The 22,594-nt window shown below is 39.2% G+C and overlaps 1 protein-coding gene across 1 annotated transcript in view; it reads left to right on the top strand.

Moving 5' to 3' along the window:
* Window positions 1-22,594, top strand: part of RADX (RPA1 related single stranded DNA binding protein, X-linked) — a 34,604-nt gene extending 12,010 nt beyond the window's left edge. Inside the window, exons 7-14 of the mRNA XM_065410612.1 lie at window positions 1,745-1,852; window positions 3,614-3,781; window positions 4,434-4,588; window positions 5,509-5,726; window positions 8,840-8,919; window positions 11,802-12,101; window positions 17,609-17,791; window positions 20,369-22,594. Coding sequence (XP_065266684.1) covers window positions 1,745-1,852; window positions 3,614-3,781; window positions 4,434-4,588; window positions 5,509-5,726; window positions 8,840-8,919; window positions 11,802-12,101; window positions 17,609-17,791; window positions 20,369-20,514 — 1,358 coding nt within the window. The 3' untranslated portion in view covers window positions 20,515-22,594. The remainder of the gene's footprint in view (window positions 1-1,744; window positions 1,853-3,613; window positions 3,782-4,433; window positions 4,589-5,508; window positions 5,727-8,839; window positions 8,920-11,801; window positions 12,102-17,608; window positions 17,792-20,368) is intronic.

Below are 22,594 nucleotides of genomic sequence, written 5' to 3'. Positions count from 1 at the left end.
ATCATCAGGGTGCGTGCATTACGTGCTTCTTTGCTAACCCTCCCAAGGGACTCCGGTACAGATTGAATGGGAGGGGAGTCACGTTGAAACTCTGTGCAAATGGACATTTGAGTATACTTCGGGATGATGAGCAATTTCCTAAAACCACCATCTGGGATCTCTCAGCAAGGAAGGAACAGCCCTGTCCACTCAAGCTATTTGGGTCTGATCCAACACACAATTAAGTCATTGGGAGACTTCCTTGACTTAATTGGGCTTTGGAACAGACCCTTAATCATTAGAAAATAGTATCTTAGCATTTAAGGATATACTCTGCTCTTTCTCTTTCTTTTATTCTAAATGTTTTTAAAACAATACATATTAAGGCCTTATTTTTATTTAGTTTTATTTAACATTGTATTGGCTTAGCAGATATATCTTATTGACAATCTTTTTCAATTGCTTAGTCAAGATTTTTCAGACACTATCCTAGTCTCTCATTTCTTCATTAAAGACTGTGAACTGTATATTTTTTCATGGAGTGTGCTATTTCTTTTTAGACCGTTGATTGTAACATCTTTTCAGAAGAAATTTTTTTCTCTAGGTTTTGGTACTTGATTTGTTTCTTCCACTTTGAATGCAGCTGAAATTGACATAACTTTTTGTTAGGCTATATCAACTTAAATAACACTTTCTTTCCCATGGCAAAAGTGATTTGTATGTATCACAGAAATATCTGTGATGAAATCACACCTCCAGCCACAATAGCACGAAACCTTAAGAATGTAGGGGTGGGGGGGAGGGAGAGGAGAAAGAAATTAACTACTATTTCTCATACTCTGTGTGTTTTTTGGTTAAGGGGAAATGAGTTTGGAGGGGGAGGATGTTCTGAAGTTTAGGGGAAAAAGCTGTTTACCACTATGGTATCACAATTAAGCCCCTTTTAACTATCATAGTTGTATGGCCTCTTTAACATTTCAAGTATTCTGCAAAAGTGGAGGAAATCAAATGTAGAATTGTATATGACCATAGTTGCTGTTTTTAATTATTAACACTGACCGATTCCTTTGTGTCATATAATGAAGAATTAGGTAGTAGGGCTGGCTGGAAGATGAGAAATTCTGTTCTAATGTGGAACAAAAACGAGACCTTTCAAAAAAAATTATGGAAAAACATGAGCAAGGCTGCTCCAAGAATGGCCAATAGCCTGGTGCTTGGGGCACTCCATCTGGGTTGTGGGAGACCCAGGATCAAGACTTGAACCTGGGTCTCCTACGTCCCTGGGAAGTGCCTGAACCCCTGGTCTATTGATTTATTGTCTGTCTGTTTTAATTATTCATACAAAGTGGAACAGCAGCTCCAACATATATGTGAGAGAGCGAAACTACTTGGGAAAGTTATTTTTATGCATAGTTTTAATCTGAACGCAAATCTTCATGAGACAAAACATCTGTGATGATCAAATTGTGAAATATTAACTTAATCGTAGCATGGCTTGCCAAGGCCTGAATCCTGCGAACACTTGCACAAATGTTTAACTTCCACTGAAATGTATTGCTTTGTTTAACAGCTATGAATCCAATTCAATCCCCAAATTGTGAGCTCTAACAACAAACGAGTGAAGGGTTGACCACATGGTTAAGTTTTTGCAGGATCAAGAGTTAAGATACTATTTTTTTTAGTGCATATTTAAAACTACTTTGGTATGGGGCAGCTTTTGAATCTTGATATACCAGAAAAAACTGAAATGATTTTTTCTCTCTAGTGACCTATTTGGTGTGCACACAGATGAGAGTGGTGCGGGACATCACTGAGAATACTCCCAGAACACTTTACCTTACATCTTCAAATGAGAGTCAGATGTTTATTACAGGTAAATACAATACTATTTTAAAATTAATTTTACATGACACATACCTCATTTACCAAGGAATATATAACCTGCAGTATTTCAGCTTCAAGATGTCTGTAGTATTTCTAGATACAGAGCAAAACAATTAGCTTTTAAAGCAGATTCCAACATTACACTGTAGCATACCTTGCATTGCTTCCTTCATTCAGAGATGTTATTTTACCAAAGTGCCACTTCTTAAATCCTCTGGAGATTCAATAAATTGTATTTTTCCATTTAATAACTCCAGGTTTCCTTTTTTTCTCTCTCTCTCTCTTACCCTCCCCCCAAACAAAATACCCCCATATTTAACTCCTATTGGCCTGATTATAAACTTGAGACCAATCCAGTTTCAGCATTCATAAATTGGTCTGTCCAGAAAGTGGTTAGGTTTCCTTCCTCTCTATAAGAGATGTGCACAAGAAGACAAAAGAAGGAAGAAGAAAAGTGAAGTTATTGAGTAAAACTATTAAAACTTCATTGAGCTGATGTCAGATGGACTCTAAACAAGCCATGATGAGAATATATGAGCTAACTGATATTGAAAGGCAGATCAGGACAGTTATGAGTTGAAAGTATTGAGATTGTTACAAAAGTTAGAACACTGCAGTATGGTAACCGAAAGATGTAAGATGTCTTCCCCCGCTAAATCATCATAGTATATTTTAAGAAATTATAATAATATATCCAGTGTTTGTGCTATTGTTGGGTTGGTCCATATGAAGACTCGTTAATTGCTTCATTACAGACTATTTTAAGAACTTGACGCTTCTATATCATATGCAACAAGGAACCTTTGTAAAAACTGTAATTCCATCAATTGCTTTTTTTTTTTTGTAGATTCAAGCTTTCCGTTCTATTGCAAAAGGTCCTGTATAGCTTTTAATCTTAAATTCAGCCCAGTAAACATTTTCCCCCAGACATATCCTTGTTTTACTATCCAGTTTGTTCTTTCTACAGTATTCCTGATATGTCAGCCCAGACAATGAGTACTGAGTCCCTCTATAGGCGGATGGAAACAAGAAAATACACTTTTATGTCATTCTTTATAAAAGTATCTGGATGCCTCAACACACTCAGTGGGGTCTGCAGAGGAGCTTCTGATTGGCTGAATCAGGATTAGCCACAAATCTTCCTCTTGGCAGAGGTATCTAGTTCTAGATTTCAGTGCTCCCAAATGAAGAGCTTCTGATTTTTAGTGTCCTCCTCACTTGCTTCCAGTATGTTAGCTACCCTGCTTTATATCCACCTTGCTCCTAAATCAGAGCCTCAGCTAGCATCTCAAAATCATCAGCTGAGACTGTTTTCAGCTCAGCAGCCTTGAAATAGGTCTATCTTGCTGCAGACACAATGGTAACCAGAGAATAGGGTCTTCTCTGAGGAGGAAAAGGTAACTTTTTGGTGTGAAATGCTGCTTCTTGCTCATCTTTTTTTACACTGTTGTGTGGGACAGAATATAACTAGCTAGTTCTAGAAAGAACGTTTAACTGTTTTACTACCCTAAATGCTAACATTTGGGTATCTAGGGGTTTGTGTGTGTTAAATTCAAGTGCCATATAAGGGTTCCATTACACTTTTTCATAAAGCCACTATCAACTGGTAGAAGGGACATTGTTTTAGCATCTCTGACTTGGCTTTTTGTGTATATTGCTGTATAGTGTTCAAATGTAGCAATTTATAAAAACCGATTACTTAATCTATTTGATCCTTTTATTTCAATACCCAAACCTTTTGTTTTAACAGGGTGGCACAAAGGCCAACCATATACCAGAGATGCCAAAGTGAAAAACTTTATCCAGTGGATTAAAACTCAAAGTGAAGCTGATCAAATGAAGAAAACTGTAATTGGTGGATACTGTCCTTTCCCACCAGCACCAAATTCTTTTTTGAAGTATTGTAAAAATAATAAAGGTATCCTACACCATACAAAATATCCCCATTACGTGTGCCTCATTCTAGCTGAGATTTCATCACAAGTATTCAAAATGAGCAACTCTGATTGCTTTACACTTGGATTATATCAATGGTTAAATACTGGAATGTCATTCAAGGAAAAATCATTCTGAAGATAGACTCTGAACGAAGGCCTCAGCTGGTGTAAATTGTCATAGCTCTATTGATGGCAGTGAAGTTTTGACAGTTTACATCAGCAGAGAATCTGTCCCTCTGAATTTATACTCCGTAGATATTCTGTTCTGTACCAACATCTGCTTCGGCTACATCTTCAGTCAGCTTGAAAGTCAGTGTCATATTGAAGATTATAAGATGTGATAGTGATAAAGAACTTCAGCAGTAGTATATTAAGCAGAGCCTTGAATAGCTCTGATCATTCAGTATTAACTCTGACCTGGCTGAAAAGCTTTCCTCCCCAAATATTCTGAAAATGAGAGATGAGAAAACAGGAGGATTTAATTACTGAGAAGTTCAATTTTAAGACAATTTAATAATTTAAATTTAGCAAGAAGGTCTTTCCAATTTTCTTTTATGAATCCAACATTGATACTTTTTAGTAGTTTTGTATTTCTTTAAAACTGTTAAGCTTGTGAGAATTGCTCTTTTGCAGTTGAATCAGTTTTGAAAGCCATAAGTGAAATGGAGAGAGAGATTGAAGACCTGCACTACAGGGAGCACAAGCGCTTTGCTGTTCAGGGGATAATTAGTGCTATAAGATATGTCAGCTATGCAGCTGAAGATGCCTCGGGAATGGAACCAATTCAGGTACAGTGCTTGAGGATTAATAGTGTAGCACTTAAGATGCTGTGATCATAATTACAATTGCGATCTCTTGCATTTGAATTCAGAACCCACATATGTTGTCTCTTGATTAACTGAATTTACCATTCTGAGAGCAAGAGAAGTTTGAAAGTCATCGTTTAAATTTTAAAACTTGTTTTCTGAGTGTTACAGTCCTCAATAAAAGTACCTGCTGTATAAAAGTTACTGATTAAATAGCATAGTTAAAGTAAATTAGGGACTGGGAGAACTGGCTACTTTAATGTAACCTGTCACTTTCTAGACAGAGGTGTGGTTTTTTTTTTTCTTTAAACTTGATTAGAGAGGCTTTTCTATAAAGCAGATCTGCTAGACACTATGATGGCGATACAAGATTTGAGACTAGGGCAGGGGTTCCCAAACTTGGTTTGCGGCTTGTTCAGGGTAACCGCTTCCCACAGCTCCCATTGGCCGGGAATGGTGAACCGCGGCCACTGCGAGTGGCCGTACCTGCGAACGCTCAGGTAAACAAAGCGTCTCGCAGCCCGCCAGGGGCTTACCTTGAACAAGTCGCGAACCAAGTTTGGGAACCCCTGGACTTAGGGTATCCAATTCCTCATAAAGTTATTGGAGGAAAACCAACTAGAGATCAATCTGATACCTTTTTGTAATTGAAGATGAAATAGCTTTAATTGTTTAACTCTTGTTACAAGGGGGAGGGATAGCTCAGTGGTTTGAGCATTGGCCTGCTAAACCCAGGGTTGTGAGTTCAATCCTTGAGGGGGCCACTTAGGGATCTGGGGCAAAATCAGTACTTGGTCCTGCTAGTGAAGGCAGGGGGCTGGACTCGATGACCTTTCAAGGTCCCTTCCAGTTCTAGGAGATAGGACATCTCCATTAATTTATTTTATTTTATTTATTTTTAGGAAGGTAGAGTCCAGTCAGCATCTCAAACGACTGTAAAAACCACTCGTATGTCTAAAGATTGTGTTACAAAAGGAAAAAAGCGAAGCCATCGAAATAAAGAAGCTAACTCCGTACTTGATTTACAATGCGCTTCCCTGGAACAACAGCAGCATCCGCGTATGTTAACCAGAAAGAGTCGAATCAAGAGAAAGATCGAACACCGTACAGAGGCTGAAAAGTAAGCCTTTTGAATAAAGTGTGGTTATATTAATTCAGGGATCGACAACCTTTCAGAAGTGGTGTGCCGAGTCTTCATTTATTCACTCTAACTTAAGGTTTCGCGTGCCAGTAATACAATTTAACGTTTTTAGAAGGTCTCTTTCTATAAGTCTATAATATATAACTAAACTATTGTATGTAAAGTAAATAAGGTTTCAAAATGTTTAAGAAGCTTCATATTAAATTAAAATGCAGAGCCCCCCAGACCGGTGGCCAGGACCTGGACAGAGAGAGTGCCACTGAAAATCAGCTCGCGTGCCGCCTTCGGCACCTGTGCCATAGGTTGCCTACCCCTGTATTAATTGTTCCATTTCACTGATATACTGTAGAGATATAGAGTAAGATTTTTGAAAGTACCTAAGTGAGTTAGGAGTACACGTCCCATCAAAAGGCAACTGACTGAAACTATAAGCCACCCAATTTAAAAATGGTAATCCTTTTTCCTTATGGACCCAGTCTTGCTCCCATTAGTCAATGAAAGCAGGATTGAGGAAAATACCTTCCTGACTAGGACTTTGTAAGCCAGGGAAATGATTCCGCAGAAAATCATCCTCATTACCTCTTGCAGCTATTCTATTAATTCTCAGTCATCTGAACTGCTGGTTCTGAGTTTATTTTCTCCAAAAATATAAATTTCAATGGATTGCCATTCTTGATTAAATACTTGTGACATTACCCAGGGTACAATCTGTAGAGCCCTGCACAGATACAATTTGATATCCGCAGATAGAAATCGGTGTCTGCTGAACCGCAGGGCTCTCCTGGGAACCGCAGCGATGAAAGGAGCAGAACGTGGGGCCGCCGCTCCCAGGAGCCAGCGCTCCACACTGGCAGCTCCTCCGACACAGCTGTACAGACCTCAGACAGGAGTCACAGTCACGCAAACAGCTGCGTGGAAGGGACCGGGGCGGGGCTGAGGGAGATACAGCTGTACAGGACGAGCAGCCGGTGTGGGGCACTGGCTCCTGGGAGTGGTGGCCCCACGTTTGTGTCTCATTATGCACTTACCCAGCAAGCTCGAGATGACGCTGGCTTTGGCAGAGCAGTGCTGCAAGCTGCACAAAAGTGAACTCCGAGCCCACTGCCATGGACACTCTTGTGGGTCACCTAGAATGAAATCGATATGAGCAAGGGCTTGAAGAAGAAAAAACGGTTCCCTACCTTTTGTAACTGTTCTTCAAGATGTGTTGCTCATGTTCATTCCATTACCCGCCCTCCTGCCCCTCTGTTGGAGTTGCCAGCAAGAAGGAACTGAGAGGGCGTAGGGCCGGCGGCGCCTGATATACCGACGCATGAGTGTGGACTCAAGCGGGCGCCACAGCCAACCCTATGCATACCACAAATGCAAACATCTCCGATGACTGCGCATGTGGACGTGCGCACGCCTAGAATGAAATGGACATGAGCAACACATCTTGAAGAACAGCAGCCACGAAAAGGGAGGGAACCATTTTTTCCATGGCTGCTTTCCAATATATCTTTGTAATTGAAAATGAACTTTCAAAGTTGCTTTCTGCCCAAAAGGATGCTAATGAAAGAAGGCAACCAGGATAGTGCAGCTGTAGCTTTTTGCCTGCACAATTAACTAGCTACTGAACTACTCAATTTGCACTCTGAGCCTGAGTCCTTGTGCGTCCAGAGTTAGAAACCAGGATGAGATCACTTTAATACTTGACCCACAGGATGAAGGTATTTTGTTTTTTTTAAACACTTTTCTTTTTTCCAAACTCCTTAATGAAAGTAAAGCTGAGAAGATTAATGTATACTCTCTTCCACTCTTAAATAGCATTAAAGGGTATTCAAAATATTAGTTGTTCAAAATTTTGAGTATTTAACCCTCAGTCTAAAATGTTTAAAGCCTCAAAAAGTAAGGAAATATTAATGACTGAAATGTATAATACAGTAGGGCCCCAATAAATAAGAACAAAGGCGTGTATCCATATGTTCTCTTTAATAGCTGTTCCTATTGATCTATAGATATTTGTAACTTAGCCTCATAGATAGGCGTGGTCTTTACATAGCAAATAAAGAGTCTTTTTTCATAAGTTTATCATCTACATTGATTATGATGTTTGGCTAGATAACAAATATAGAGGGCTAAAGCAAGGGAGAAAGGAATACGCAGAACTAAGAGCTGGGGTTAGTATGGTGGTACAATATGTATCATTTAGTTCCCTAGGATTTTTTTTTTCCCCAGGGGAAGAGGAGAATTAGTTAAAGGAAGTTAAAGGATGATTGTTGGAGAATTAGTTTAGTTTTCACAACTAAGTGAAATTATAATAAAAATCCAGTTCACTTTATTGGACTGATTGTCATGGCAGGATAACATGTAAAATTCAACTGATTTTTTTTTTTTTTTTTTTTTTTTTTGGAACCTTGTGTTTGCCATTTTAGATTCTAAAGTGATGTTCCGGATCCAGGTTTTCATTGCTGCTTTGTGCCTTCAACCACTGACGTGTGCTGATATCAAAGTACAATAGCACACCATGGAACCTTTCTGGAATTAGTATAAAAACCTGTTTATGGGCTATGCCTGCTTCTCAACCTATTTACTATTGTGGGCTGCATATGCAGCTCTTTATGTTATGTGGGCTTCATCCACACAATATACATACTACCTGTATGGCCCTGAGGATGTCACATGGGCCGCAGCTGTGTGCTGTTTGGGCTACAAGCAGCCCGTGGGTTGAGAACCACTGGTCTATGACATTCAGCTCTTTTTCTGCCAAGGCCACACATGTCGTTTTCAGCAAGTTTCCACTAGAGGGCGAGAAATGCTGTTTTTAATGTAAAACATTTTTCTGTAGGTTTCACTGATTCACATGGCACGAAATGCATTTAGCCTTGAACTTTGAGAAGGTTTATGCTGAGCAAAATGACTCTAGTTATATCAGATGTTAATTTCTGTAGCTCAATGTCAGAGTGATCCTTATTGATAAAAAGAACTCTTATCAAGGTCTGGAGTTTGTGCTTTAGAAGTTATGGGTTTTTTATAACATAGCCACCAAACACACATTTAGTTTTATCTGAAGCCTGAAAGCCTCAGAATTAACTATAATTTTTCCTTTATAGCTTGCATGAATTTCAGCAAGAAGATTCTGTTCCAGAACAAAATATCTTGACTGAGCCTGACACTTCACAACCCGATAGAGGTATATGGCTAAATATTTTGTTCAGCTATGATCATTTCAGTATTCTACAAAAAATGTAGACCTAGACCTTCTCCGCTCAGGCCCAAAATAGTGGGACAAAGGTGGTAGTATACCACCTTTACATCCCCTGTCCCCACCATCCTTGAGCTGGTTCAGCCCTCAACACAATGTAGAGAAGCCCCAGGGCTGTTCTTATTTGCATCAAGCTGCAACAGCCTCTAAGGAACCATTCTGGCAACTAGGTATCAGCACCTTTTCCCCCTGGCGCATGCTGGGGCTGGCTGTATGGGTGGTAGAATGCAACTGTATTGCTCTATGCCACTGTGTAAGATAAATCCTTAATGTCTCTTTAAGCTGGCTTTGAGTCCATGTTGCATCTCTGGAGCAGGTCAAAACAGGGCAGAGGACCTCGTCTCTATTGTTGTTGTTGGTATTGCAGTAGTGGTCCAAATGTGATAGCATTTCCAAAGGCAGGAAAATCACACTCTGAGGAAAGATAGTAACATACAAGCAAGTAATCATGGCGATGAGAGTTGCACATGTTTGGGCTTTTGGGTTTTTTTTAAGTTAAACACATTAGAATTTCCCTATCTTGTTCTTCCTCTATATTTGAAAATTAAATCCAGATGTTTTAAACAGATATTTTCTCAAATTATATCTGTTCCCAGTGTGGGCTTCATTTGTAAGTTTACTATCAATACATGTAAACTCTATCTTGTTGTTTTAATTTTTTTTAATTGTTTTTAGTGGGAGCTCACACAATCAGATGTTCATGACGGCATTTATATATATTAGACTGGCAAAGAAAGTTTGGTGTCTGCTGCAGAGAGCTCTCTCCAGCCAGCTGGGCTTCAAATACTTACTTTGTTTCCTTTTAAATATCATGGATTTCAGCATCTCACTTTTCAGTAGCAAAAGGCTGTAACTTCTGCTATCCTGTCCTAATTTCACATCTGTTTGTGTTGATTCAAATATGTGTGTACAAATAGGACAACATGCAAATTACAGCCCCAAGATATAAAGAGAGGAAAGTAAGAGAAGGCATGATTGAAGTTTGAGAAGGAGAGAGATATTTAATCCTGGCATTTATATCCTAGCAATTTTTAACTTTAATACCACAAAATCCTGCAAAGAAGGTCTTCACACTTATTCTAGAGGATGGCAGTTACAGTATTTTTCTTTCTTCTCTTAATGTAATTATACAGAAAATCCCAGTAGAATTTCTTTTCAGCCAGCTATCTTTCTAACCAGATGTGGGTGTTTAGTTGCTCAAAATTTAAAAATGGCAATAGCATGAAATTTAACGCTTTGTATACTGTACCACTGATATAAGGCAGCACTACCAAAGAGATGGAGTTCTAACAGCCAGTATTGTTATGGAATGTCTAATAATGTACACTTTCCCAGTGAAATATAATGTGCTGCTTATGCTTATAAATGTAAAAGGTAAAAATCAAGCAGCTAAATTTTTTGTTTTAGTTTTCTGAGATGTCAGTGTTTTCAGTTTCATTTGACTCATCTATATTTAATAGTAATTTTCCCCTATCTAAAGCATGATAACCTTAATCATCCATATAGTAAACTTAGAGAGTGTTTATGAATGGGGGAGGATGGTGGTTGTAAACTTATTATACGCTCCAGTTTTGTGAGATAAGTCCTGCTCCATGCTCTGCACAAGGATTCTCCAGACAGCACTCAAATGCTATTGCAGTTTCTTAGGCCCACCAATTTTCCTTACTTTTCACTATAATTCCTTGTGTCTCCTCCAATGCAGTAATGCTCGTGTACTCTGCTTGTTTAATGTTCTTCCACTTGGGTGTTGCCGTTTCTAGGTTCGCCATATACACCCTGGTGTCTTCAGTTCTTTGGCACAGCTAAAGCTCCTTTGTAATAACTACTGCAATGCTCCCTGTGAAGCAGTGAGGAAATTTGCACACACAATTCATGTGACTAAATTGGAAACAGCAATAAAAGTTTTCATAGTATAGTATCAGGATAGAAACTATTTGTGGGGAGGGCAAGATAAAATGGGGATAACTGGGGGGGGGAAAATAGGTTGGGTACATTTCAGAATGGGCCTTGTGGTAAGGTCACAGAATGGGGACTTGCCTACAAAATTGGGGGAAATGGTTTATTTGAAGTTTTTTCAGTTCTTAGTTCACAGGTTACATATAATGGTAGATATAGGGACTACAGTTAGCTATATAACTGGGACTCTGCACAATATACATTATAAGGCAGGGGTTCTCAAACTGGGGGTTGGGACCCTTCATAGGGTCTTAAGGTTATTACCTAGGGGGTCACGAGCTGTCAGCCTCCACCCCCAAACCCCGATTTGCCTCCAGCATTTATAATGGTGTTAAATATATAAAAAAGTGTTTTTAATTTATTAGGGGGGTCGCAGTCAAAGGCTTGCTATGTGAAAGAGGTCACCAGTACAAAAGTTTGAGAACCACTGTTATAAGGTAACAGCCAACAGTCTTCACTGCATGAATATACATTGTACAGAAGATGGTAAAGCATAGCATCATAAAGTACCTGTTTCATTTTTATACTTCCCAAGTGTTGGTGAAACAAAGTGACTGGGGAGGTGACTGATCCTTATCCACCCAAAAGCAAGCAATGAATGGCACCTTCCAACTAATAATTATTTTTATGAATCCGGTCTTCAAACTCTAGCTGGAAATAACCTATTTACTAACAGTCCAGCCTTAGCTTAATGTTTTATGCATTCTTTGTTTTGATTTTTCCATCTATATTTTCACATTTGACTTAAGTATTAATCTATTCATTAAATGTTTGCTTTTCCTAATACATTGGGGAAGTGGTATGGTTTTGTCAGTGCATATTGATCAACTAAATGTTGAATGTATTTATAATAGCAGACAAAGAAGGAGTGAGTGACGCACCCGAAATAGAAGAGATGGGAAGAACTTCTCATGATTCCTGGCAAAGTGATCTGTGGACAATGGTGAAAGACAACTTAATAGATCACTTGCATTACTGCACTGTTTTCCCAGAGAGCATCCCACGTAAATTTGATTATATGCACAAAGAATTCCTTATACAGCAATACAATCTACATCCAGCTGTGTACAAGCCCAAAGAATACAGAACAAATAAAGAAATTCATGAATTTAAAAGTGCCAGTGGCCCTGGGCACTATGAAGTGACTATACTGGGTAAGTGACAATTAGTAGTGAGATTTTTTTTTTTCAGAGAGAAATCCTAGCAATGTAAGGTTTGTTAGCATTCTCAGTGTTTAACAAAGAACTGTTTAACTTTCTGTGAAGTTGAATGGATACTTTAGTATAATTTGGGCATTATGCTAAGTTGCTAAGTTAGGAAATGAATGAGTTTCTTTTTATATACAATCTTGTTAAAGGTACAAACTGAATTTTTTTTAAAGGATAATATTAAGAAGACCCCACTCCAAACTTCATAGGTAAGTCTGAGCTGAGTTTTGCACTGAAAGCAGGGAGTCTCCAGACTTACAGCACATTTTGAGGACAGCATTAATTTTCTGATGATTTACAAATTTCCTTGTAATTTGAGTTAAGACCTATTTTAAAATTAATTTAGGTTAAAAATTTATTAATTAATTAAATTTATTAATTAATAAATTTTAACTTAATAAATTAAGTTAAAATTTGGTTTTGGATGTTTCTTTACTTTTTTTTTTTTAAAATAGACCAAGAACAAACTCTCTTTAAACTGTTCAATATAACAGTTTGAAAAACAGCATTAAATTTTTGTGGAAAATATCCCCCCCCCCCCCCCCCCCCCCGCTTGTGTGTTTGTTTGTTTGTTTTTTTAGTTTAAATTGTGAATTTGAAAGTTGCTTTCTAGCAGCAATAACCAATCTCCACCCTTTTTCTCCAGCTATTTTATATGCTGGAGATGTGTTTGTTGAAATGAGTCAGTGGTGTAAAGGGAACTGTACGTATGTTTCAAGAGTACTACTTTGACCTCATCTATAACTGGATTGGTTCCAACTGCAGGGTGGATTTGATTTAAATCACTAGTCAGGAAGATTTGATTTAATCATGGATTTCTACATAAAAGTGCATTCTTGTTGGTTGTTATAACCTTAATACATACTCTTCACAACTCAGAGACAGACGTAGGTTTCATTTTTAGAAGGTACACGCTATACATTTTTAAGTGATTTATTTTGAAAACTTTTCAGATTAGTTTTACAGCTATATCAGAAAATGAAAGATTGTTTAGTTATTTCATTTACCAAAGGTAATTGAAGCAGATATTTATGAAATCATTGGGAGATGAACTATCTCCAATTCAACAGGTTAATCATTAATATTTGGAGGATTTTCTTGCCATGCTGTATTAGGAGGAGAACATCACTAGACAGACATTTAAATTGTTTTATTTAACTAAAACAACAACATTATGTATTCTGGATTTTTTTCTTCAACAGCAAACATATAATATTTTAACAAAACAAGCATATGAATTTTTGAATTTAGTTGAACAGTCAAGTTTTTTAAAATCAGGTTTGTTTTTGTTAAAATTGTTTTTAACTAAAATAGTTAAATGAAATATTAAAAAAAATCGACTGCCAGGTCAACATGAGAAACTTAAAATATTGGTTTCTGCAGCTAACTCAGTCGTCTTCACCTTCATTTTCCTGTTAGTTCATAATCTGGAAAAGAAAAACAAGCTTTCCTGCCTTTTCAGGTCCCAAACAATTTCTCAATTTGGAATGAATTAGTCCAAAGGAAGAAAATATTCTTTCTACATCGGCAAAAGAAGCTACTGCTGTTAAAAGTGAGATTATCACTTCAACAGTCTCTGAATCCAAGTGCTTAAGTGATTTCCACCAGTTCACTGGTGTGACTTTCTTTAAAACATCATCAGCAAACATACGTTTCTTGAATGGTTCACCCTTAGCTCTGAAGTTTATTATAGTTGGCATTATGGAGGGATGATTGCTGGATGTCCATGTCATAGCCAACTCCTCTTCTTCAGCAGTTAAGGTTTGACCCTGGTACCGAGTATTGAGAATATTTGCAAGAAAATGAGCTGGAGATAGTGCTTGTCCCATTTGTTTTTTTAATGCTTGTAATTTAACTCCATCATTGCATATTTCTCTCTTTAAGCACTCACTCAGTTCCTTCCAAATTTCAACAGCGTCAGCAATAAAACAGCTATTTCCCTGCATTTTGTTCAAGGCTACAGGAATAGGCTTAGGGTACTCAGCATGTGTTAAACATTTCTCTTAAGCCCAATGTTGAGAACTTTGCCATCTATTTTTTTCATGATGTTGTTCACAAACTGTCATCAGATTAGGCCAGTTCTTGATATAATGCTCAAAACAGTCCACTACTGAGTTCCATCGCACGTCTTGTGGGAGAGTTAGCTTGGTTCCTCCCACTTTTTTCAGAGCAGCTACTGCAAAGTGGTTGTTACGGAAGTATTTTGCAATTTCAACACTAGCCTTTATTTCTGGAACACTGAAGTCTTTGGCTAGGAGGTGCATCAAATGAGCACTGCAACCGTATGTTGTTAGCTTGCGACTCTCTTCTAAATAATTTCTTCTCATCTTGGATACATCTGTAGCATTGTCTGTGACCAAGCTGCATACTAGACATCTGAATATTTTTTCACGGTTTGTTATAGCTTTTACTGCTACTTCTTGTAAGTATTCTGCTGTGTGTGCATTTCCTGATGTATCAGTTCTTTCTGTAAGGAAGACATTCCCATCTTCTGTTGTCACCGAAGCACATACAACAGGATCATTGTGGACATTGCTCCACCCATCAAGACTCAGGTTAGCAATTTTACCCTCTAGACCTTTTGCACACTGCTCAGTTTCTCTTTCATACACTTTATCCAGCAATTTGCCTGCGACTTCTGCTCTGTTGGGTGGACCCTGGTCTTAATGACTGAACTATGTTAATGAAGTGTGGGTTCTCAATCATACGGAAAAGAGTGTTTGTTACATAAACAAACTGGGCAAGTTTTTCATCAATTACACCTCTACCTCGATATAACGCTGTCCTTGGGAGCCAAAAAATCTTACCGCGTTATAGGTGAAACCGTGTTATATTGAACTTGCTTTGATCCACCGGAGTGCGCAGCCCTGCCCCCCAGGAGCACTGCTTTACTGCGTTATATCTGAATTCGTGTTATATTGGGTAGCGTTATATCGAGGTAGAGGTGTGCCTCTTTTTGTAATCTGCTGGTTCTTATCATAAATTTAGCTATGGTTGTTTCTGGATGATGGAGGGTTTTTTTCTTTTTGCTACAGGTGATATACTGTGGCTATGTGATATACATGATGTGACTGAAACATTGGCAGATAACTCTGAAACTATAGAAAATGATGGTGATTTTCTTCAGAATCCCGTATGTTGAGGATGGATTCTCCTAAACAAAATAAATCAATGCAGTTATTTAATTATTATTACCATATTGCTCATTTAGTATTACTCATTCCATTCACTGACACTCGGAACTACTTTAAAGGTGAAATTGTGAAAGGAAGATCTGCCAATTTCAGCTATTTATTTTTTATCACACCTGCATCTAAAATGATAGTACCATAGAGTAACAACTATATTTTTTGCTCAAACATGAGAATTCAAGAATAGTCCAAAAGGAAGACAGGCAGTCCTTAAGAAAAAAGTATGAAATAAAAGAGTTTACCAACCTGAAGATCCTGCATGTTCAGACATGTTCCTTTCATCATCTTCAACGCAGCTTCCTCCTGAGAAGGAACACTTCTCATGATGTTGTTTCATTCGGGCAACCAGGCCTTTCATTTCTTTGTTGCACTGTTTGCATTTTGCACGCATGCCTGTCTTACCCACGGGTAGAGGAACTTCTTGAAAATATTCCCAAACTGGGTCTCTTTTACGGCCTGCTGCCATTATAGGTTTTCCCTTCTAGTGAGAGAATGGTATGGTAGATCTCAAATCAATGAAGGCTACACTCAGAAAGACCTCAAGACTTCTGGAATATGCTGCAAAAAACATTTCACTTTTGTTTCTACTGCCTGTCCCTCCCTTCTCACATTTATCTTCAGATGACTTCTCCTTGTCCAGATCTATTCCGCCCCCAACAATCTTCTATTCATTGAACTTTTTGAAACTTTGCACTTTTAGAGAGAGCTAAGGAATTGACTCTGTGTATACAAATTTGCAGAGGGATAATAGGATTGACGTCTGTTATTTCTCACCTCTATATATTTATTTATTTATTTATTTATTTATTTAAAACATTTTTGCTGTTAACAAGACTGTTACCTCTGGGGACACAAATCCACAGTTTGAGAACTGCAAAACTAAGCATCTCTGATGGTATCTTCTAGACTGAGCACTGAGTCCCATTGGGTAGATAGAAAGATTAACCTAAATAATCTATACAGAAGCCCCTGGAACCCCATAAAATTGGGTCCCTAATCCATGAACTATTGGAACTCATTTACAAAACTTGTCTTAAACATTACATGAATATATTGTCTCATACTATAGAATTAGAATTTATAATCCCTATTCCATGATGAGATACATTATAGCTCAAAGATATCTTAATTAAAACTATCTTTAGATAGGTTTTTTTTCCTCAAAAAGCATTTTATCAAAAAAACCCGATTTAAATCAGAAAAATCCGATTTTTTTTTTTTTTTTTAAATCATTGATTTTTATCCACCCTGTCCAACTGTCATTACTCTTAATCATGGCTGCATGCTAGTAAATTAAGCTACTTTGTGCTGCTTCAAAGTAGCACAAAGCAGCCAATGTATACTAGTGAATTGGTCTTGAATCATTTAAAATTAAATATTTAAAGTTCATCCATAGCTTCAGTTCATTAATAGTATCATGATGTTACTGTTGTCTTTGCATTTATTCCATGTTCATATATTACATTTATAATAATTAAACAAGGAAATTTCGAGGTGAAAACTGTTAAACTGGAGTTCAGGCTGAGTATGTATTAGTAACTTAAGAGTGCAAAAAATAATAGGTTTTGGGGTAACTACACCTCTACCCCGATATAACGCGACCCAATATAACACGAATTCTGATATAACGCGGTAATGCAGTGCTCCGGGGGGGCGGGGCTGCGCACTCCGGTGGGTCAAAGCAAGTTCGATATAACGCAGTTTCACCTATAACACGGTAAGATTTTTTTGGCTCCCGAGGACAGCGTTATATCGGGGTAGAGGTGTACAAGCATTAGAAACCTAGGAAATTCAGGTAAGGTTAAATTTAAAATAAATCCAAACACGTTATGGACAGGATGTGTTCAGTTAAGGCACCCAAGCAACCTTAACTCTCTGTCCTGTAGTGACATCATGGGGACAGAGAAGGAAATCTCTTTAAAAATTGGTTTCATATACTGAAACTACAAATATTATAAAATCCCTTATTCATAAAAATATGGTTATTGCATGATGTCAATTCAAATATATGTAATAGTATGCATGTGTAAGTGTACATATTTTTCTACTGAAACTTAGTTTATTTGAGATTGTTTAGCACATAATGGGAACGAGGGGTATGGGTGAATATCTTATGACAACTTGCATATGTTCAGACTGGAATAGCTGGGTTTAAATGCAGTAATTGGTAAAAGAATTATTGAAGAGAAATAAACAGTGTGCATGAAACTATTACAAACCGAAGGTGAAGTATTTTGCTAAGGTAATTCTCTCTCTTAACAGGGATAAACCATGATGTGGCTATAGATGTTGCCTTCCCACCTATATTTTGTCCTGAAGATCCTCATTTATTTCGAATAGAGGATATTCAGAATGATATGTTGTTATCCTGTATGAGTTGCATCTCTATGTGTCAGCAGGACACCACTAGCAATGAAAAGCTTTATGACACATTTCCACTTTCAAGTAAGAATTGCTACTATTGGTATTACTCATTTATCGTTTTCTTTTTATCTCTGAATGTAAGCATTAATACTGTATACAGGTCCCTACTTGTAAGTCAGGCATCAGGCACCCCTTCTCATAGGATACATGTTTATTTTCAATTAACACCTTTACTAGATACTGTAGACATGAAGCCTTTCTTTCAGGCCAGTCTTCACTGGGCCTACCTTTTTGCACCCATAAGTTAGCATGTGTAAATAAGGATTCTACGAAGTTAGATATCTAAGTACCTGCTACGCACACATTGAGTCACTACTGGATTACCTGTATTGCTCCCGCAGTTATTTGCTTGTACAAAATTGTACCATCGGAGAGGCCAGATTTTTTTAATATTTGGCCGAGAATCTGGTCCATAAATGGAACACTACAGCTTTCAATCATTCATTCCTATTTCACTGATGGCATTTCAAGGAGCCAGCACTCAGCTAGTGCAACTCGCAACAAGTAAAAGCTGAAGTTTTTGTGTGCTGTTAATTGTCTTTTAAATTATAGTTCCATGTACTGGCTGCCCACAAAAAATATGTTAGAGGGAATTAATGTTTGTACCACACTTCAAATGTGTAAAGTGCTATGTAAATGCTGAAAATTATCCATCAGAAATAGAAACACTTGATTTTAATTAAGTCCATCTTTTTGCTTGCCCCATACCAAACTGTTTGAATAGTAAATTTTTCTTTACGTGGACTAGCATGTAATTGTCCTAGTTCTTCTTCGAGTGCTTACTCGTGTCCATTCCATATTAGGTGGGTGTGCGCGCCACATGCATCGGTGCCGGAAGTTTTTCCCTCGGCAGTATCCATAGGGGACCGGCTCTGGCGCCCTCTGGAGTGGCGCCCGCATGGTGCGGTATAAGGGGCACCGCCGGCTCCCCCCACCCTCAGTTCCTTCTTTCCGCCAGTTACGGTGCTGGAACTTCTGCTACTTCAGCTAGCATTGTTTTGTTCTCAGTTCTAGCGAACTTTGAAAACCTGTAATATAGTTGTACATAGTTAGTAGTTCTTAGTTACCCTTAGTAGTAGTTCTCAACTCTTTGTTAGTCCCAAATGGGACGGCATGCCCCGGTCCCCAGGTTTTAAGCCCTGCGATCGCTGCAAACGGCCCATGGCCATCAGTGATCCATATACCAGCACATAAGTGACAAGTGCCGTATCTGCAAGTCCTTCAAACCTAGGACGAAGAAGGAGTGCGATATCCGTATAGAAGTGCTCCTGATGGAGTCGGCACTCACTCTGACACCGGAGCATTGTCCGACTCAACACCAAGCACCACGGCCTCCGTGCGCAGTGCTCCACCAGCTCCGTCCACAAGCCAGCACCGGTCCCCCTCCACGGCTCTGGTGAAGAAGCCGAAAAAGACTGCGGGGGAAATCTCCTACCTCCCGTAAGGGAAAGGAGGTGCTGGTGGTGAGCCACGACCTGTGCCGAGCAGCTCAACGCCCCCATTGGGAACTCGGGCCCCAGCTCAGGTCGAGCGGTGCAGCCCATCCCATACTTTGCCTGCAACCCCAAATAGCGGTGCGGGGCCAGGCCAGCTTCAGGTGCCATCGACGCCCAAAGCCCTTCAAGCGGCTCAGGAGATCCTGACCCTCCCATTGCTGCCCACACCAGCTCCTGCGGTACCCCAGTCTCGGGGAAAATCCACATTGGGACCTATACGTGTGTCTCCGCCTCAGCGGCACCATTCCCCATCAAGAGGGATGTCCCGCCATTGCTCGCCCGTCCGAAGCCGTCACACCGCAGGACTAGAGAGGCAGGCTCAGCTGAGACCTCTTCACTCGCCGCACCGGGGGCATCGATCAAGGAACATCTTCGGCTGTCTTCCTGGCACACATCCCTATCCAGGACATCTGTAGAGCCGCAATGTGGTCCTCTATTTACAGCTCATTATGCCATCACTCAGCAGGCCAGGGACAACGCTGGGTTTGGCAGACCTGTGTTGCAATCTACATGTCCATGAACTCCTGCCTACCTCCAGGGGTACTGCTTTGGAGTCACCTAATAACGGACGGTATAAGGGGCACCGCCGGCTCCCCCCACCCTCAGTTCCTTCTTGCCAGAAACTCCGACAGTGGGGAAGGAGGGCGGGTTATGGAACGGACATGAGCAAGCACTCGAAGAAGAAAAGACAGTTACCTTTTCCATAATTGGTGTTCTCCGAGAGGTTGCTCATGTCCATTCCACAACCCGCCCTCCTTCCCCACTGTCGGAGTTTCCGGCAAGATGGAACTGAGGGTGGGGGGAGCCGGCGGTGCCCCTTATAGCACGCCATGCGGATGCCACTCCAGAGGGCGCCAGAGCCGGTCCCCTACAGATACTGCTGAGGGAAAAATTTCCGACACCGATGCATGTGGCGGCGCGCACACCCACCTAATATGGAATGGGCATGAGCAACGCATCTCGAAGTACACCAGTTATGGAAAAGGTAACTGTCTCTTATCCTAGGTGAACATGTACAGCTTACTGCATGTAAAACAAAATGCTAGTTAAATATTTGTTTTGCTACACACACACACACGAACTATCTGTGTTTGGCTTCTAGATGAAATTGTAAAAGCGGCAGTTGACCTAGACAGACAACATGTCATCTGTATCCTGGACATCTGTCGTTTAGAAGAAGAGAAAGTGGAAGTTTTCCTGAACAAAATTTATAAGATAATGGAGACTGATGTGGTGAACCTTGTGTAATTTAATAGCTTGTTTTATTGACGTTATCCATGTATTGTTGGAGGGGAGGGAAATAAAACTTTAGTAACTTACAATACACCCTCTGCATATCGCCACTTTCTAGAGCGTATAGAGCCAAGCCTATCCAGTGTTATGATGTGTTTTGACAGAGCAATTGTAGTGGTAGTCAACGCAATTGAGAAGGAAGGTTCATTACCTTTATATCTGAAGGCTCTGGAGCAGAGTATTATAAATATGGCAGAGTGCTAATTCTTTTTATACCTCTATTGCTTTAGTGTAATGCATTGAGTGCTGCAGGCGGCTCCCAAGTGGCAGGTGTTTTGTACGTCTTCTATCATTAAGCAAAGAGACTGGATGGGGAATAGAATGTACAGCCAAATTCTGCCCTCTGTCAGTGAGAGTTGCCTGCATATATGCATGGGAAGAATTTGGCCTTAAGTCACTTATGTGACGGTCTCTCTAGCTGGTAGGAACCTAAAATCATTGCCATCTGACAGCTCGTCAGGATGGTCATGTGAAATAAAATGGTGGTCTCAGCCCAGTTCCTAGAGAAAACATAGCTGCATCATAGAAACTTGCCACCTCACTTGTTCCCTTGTTTGTAGTTTCACTAGAGCCAAAAGACTTAATTTCAATAGATTGAGAACTATCTTCTGCTTTATAGAAGGGTCCCTCTGGGCAGTTTAAGAGACGCATTGGCTGTTGGTGGGGAAAAGTTTGGCCAGCCAGTGGCAAATTGTGAATGGAAGCCACAGAATGTCCTGTGAATGGAATCCTTCAGTTTTAAGTGTTTTCAGTTCTGCTCCATAACACTGAATTAATTGAAAAACAAGGCACTTCTCTGTATTATTTGTGTTAGATTTTCTAGAAGCATTATTGGATACAGAACCAAAGTTTGAATGTTGTCTGTTCACTTAGAATGTCATTCTGTGCTTCTGCATAGATATCCAGTAAAGTTTTGGTGTGTCTTACGTTTTATTAGTAGAAGAATATTAATGTAAATGTCCTGGTAAGTGAAAGTTAATATGGTAAAACATTTGTCCTTTATATCTTTCTGTACTGTATTTTGTATTTAAATGTATGATATGGTATAGGCTCCAGGGTCTAATAAGAGAGTCTGGCACCCGTACTTGCTATTCCAAACTGAGCCATGCTGACTATGCCAGCAGATATTTTAAAGTAGATATACCTCTGGTAGAAGCTTAATTTTAAGGAAACCAGCATTTCAAGATCAAATTTGTAAGGTAATTATGTTTTTGTAATAAAAATGACACAGGCACTTGTACAGAGTTACCATATTTTATTATTTGTTCTAGTCACTCAGCCCTCTTCCTTTTGTTTCTCAGTGCTCCCATTACATGTAGTAAAACCCAGCAACGGCTCTGCCTGCTTTGCCTCACTGCATAGCAGTGTATACTTAACATTGTTGTTATCCCTTGATGCTTGCTGTCTTAAATCTTAAAAGCAAATTCAAAATTATGTAGACTCTGTGGTCTTTAAAGTATATACTATTTTATTTTATATCTGTGCTATTTGAAATGTATCAAAAGACAGCACAAAAAAAGAGTATATAATATATACTGGCAAAAATGGGTAAATTCCATTCTTTGCAAAGAATCCGTTCACTCTTTTGTTTCATGAAGTGCGGCTAACTGTAAGATTAAAAATGCTAAGAAACTAAGGTCCTGTTGATAAACATCATAACATTGTGTTATGCCTCTCATTCTCAAGAACAGGGCTTTGTAAAATATTTTCAGACTAAAGAGATCACTCATCCACCACTGGAATACAGCCATTGCAGATGTGGAATGTTACCAAAGCCTGGTGCATTCCCTAACCCTGGAATTCACACCTTGTCAAAGAATTGTACTCCAGAATCTTAGCTCTTATTTTCTTTTTATAAATGTTTCTACCCATCGTAGTTTCAAAGAAAACCATAGAAAGGACAGTTGAGTGTAAACCAGCGGAATGATGTTTGCCTGACTATGCAGAGAGCCTGAAACAATAGCTCTAACAGGTGTAAACTGCTCAAATTTATCTGTGTGTGGTTAACTCTGAAAATTAGATTACAGTCTGTGGG

This window comes from Emys orbicularis, chromosome 9 (assembly GCF_028017835.1).
Source record: "Emys orbicularis isolate rEmyOrb1 chromosome 9, rEmyOrb1.hap1, whole genome shotgun sequence".
Lineage (NCBI taxonomy): Eukaryota > Metazoa > Chordata > Testudines > Emydidae > Emys > Emys orbicularis.
This window is presented reverse-complemented; position numbering and strand designations above follow the sequence as displayed.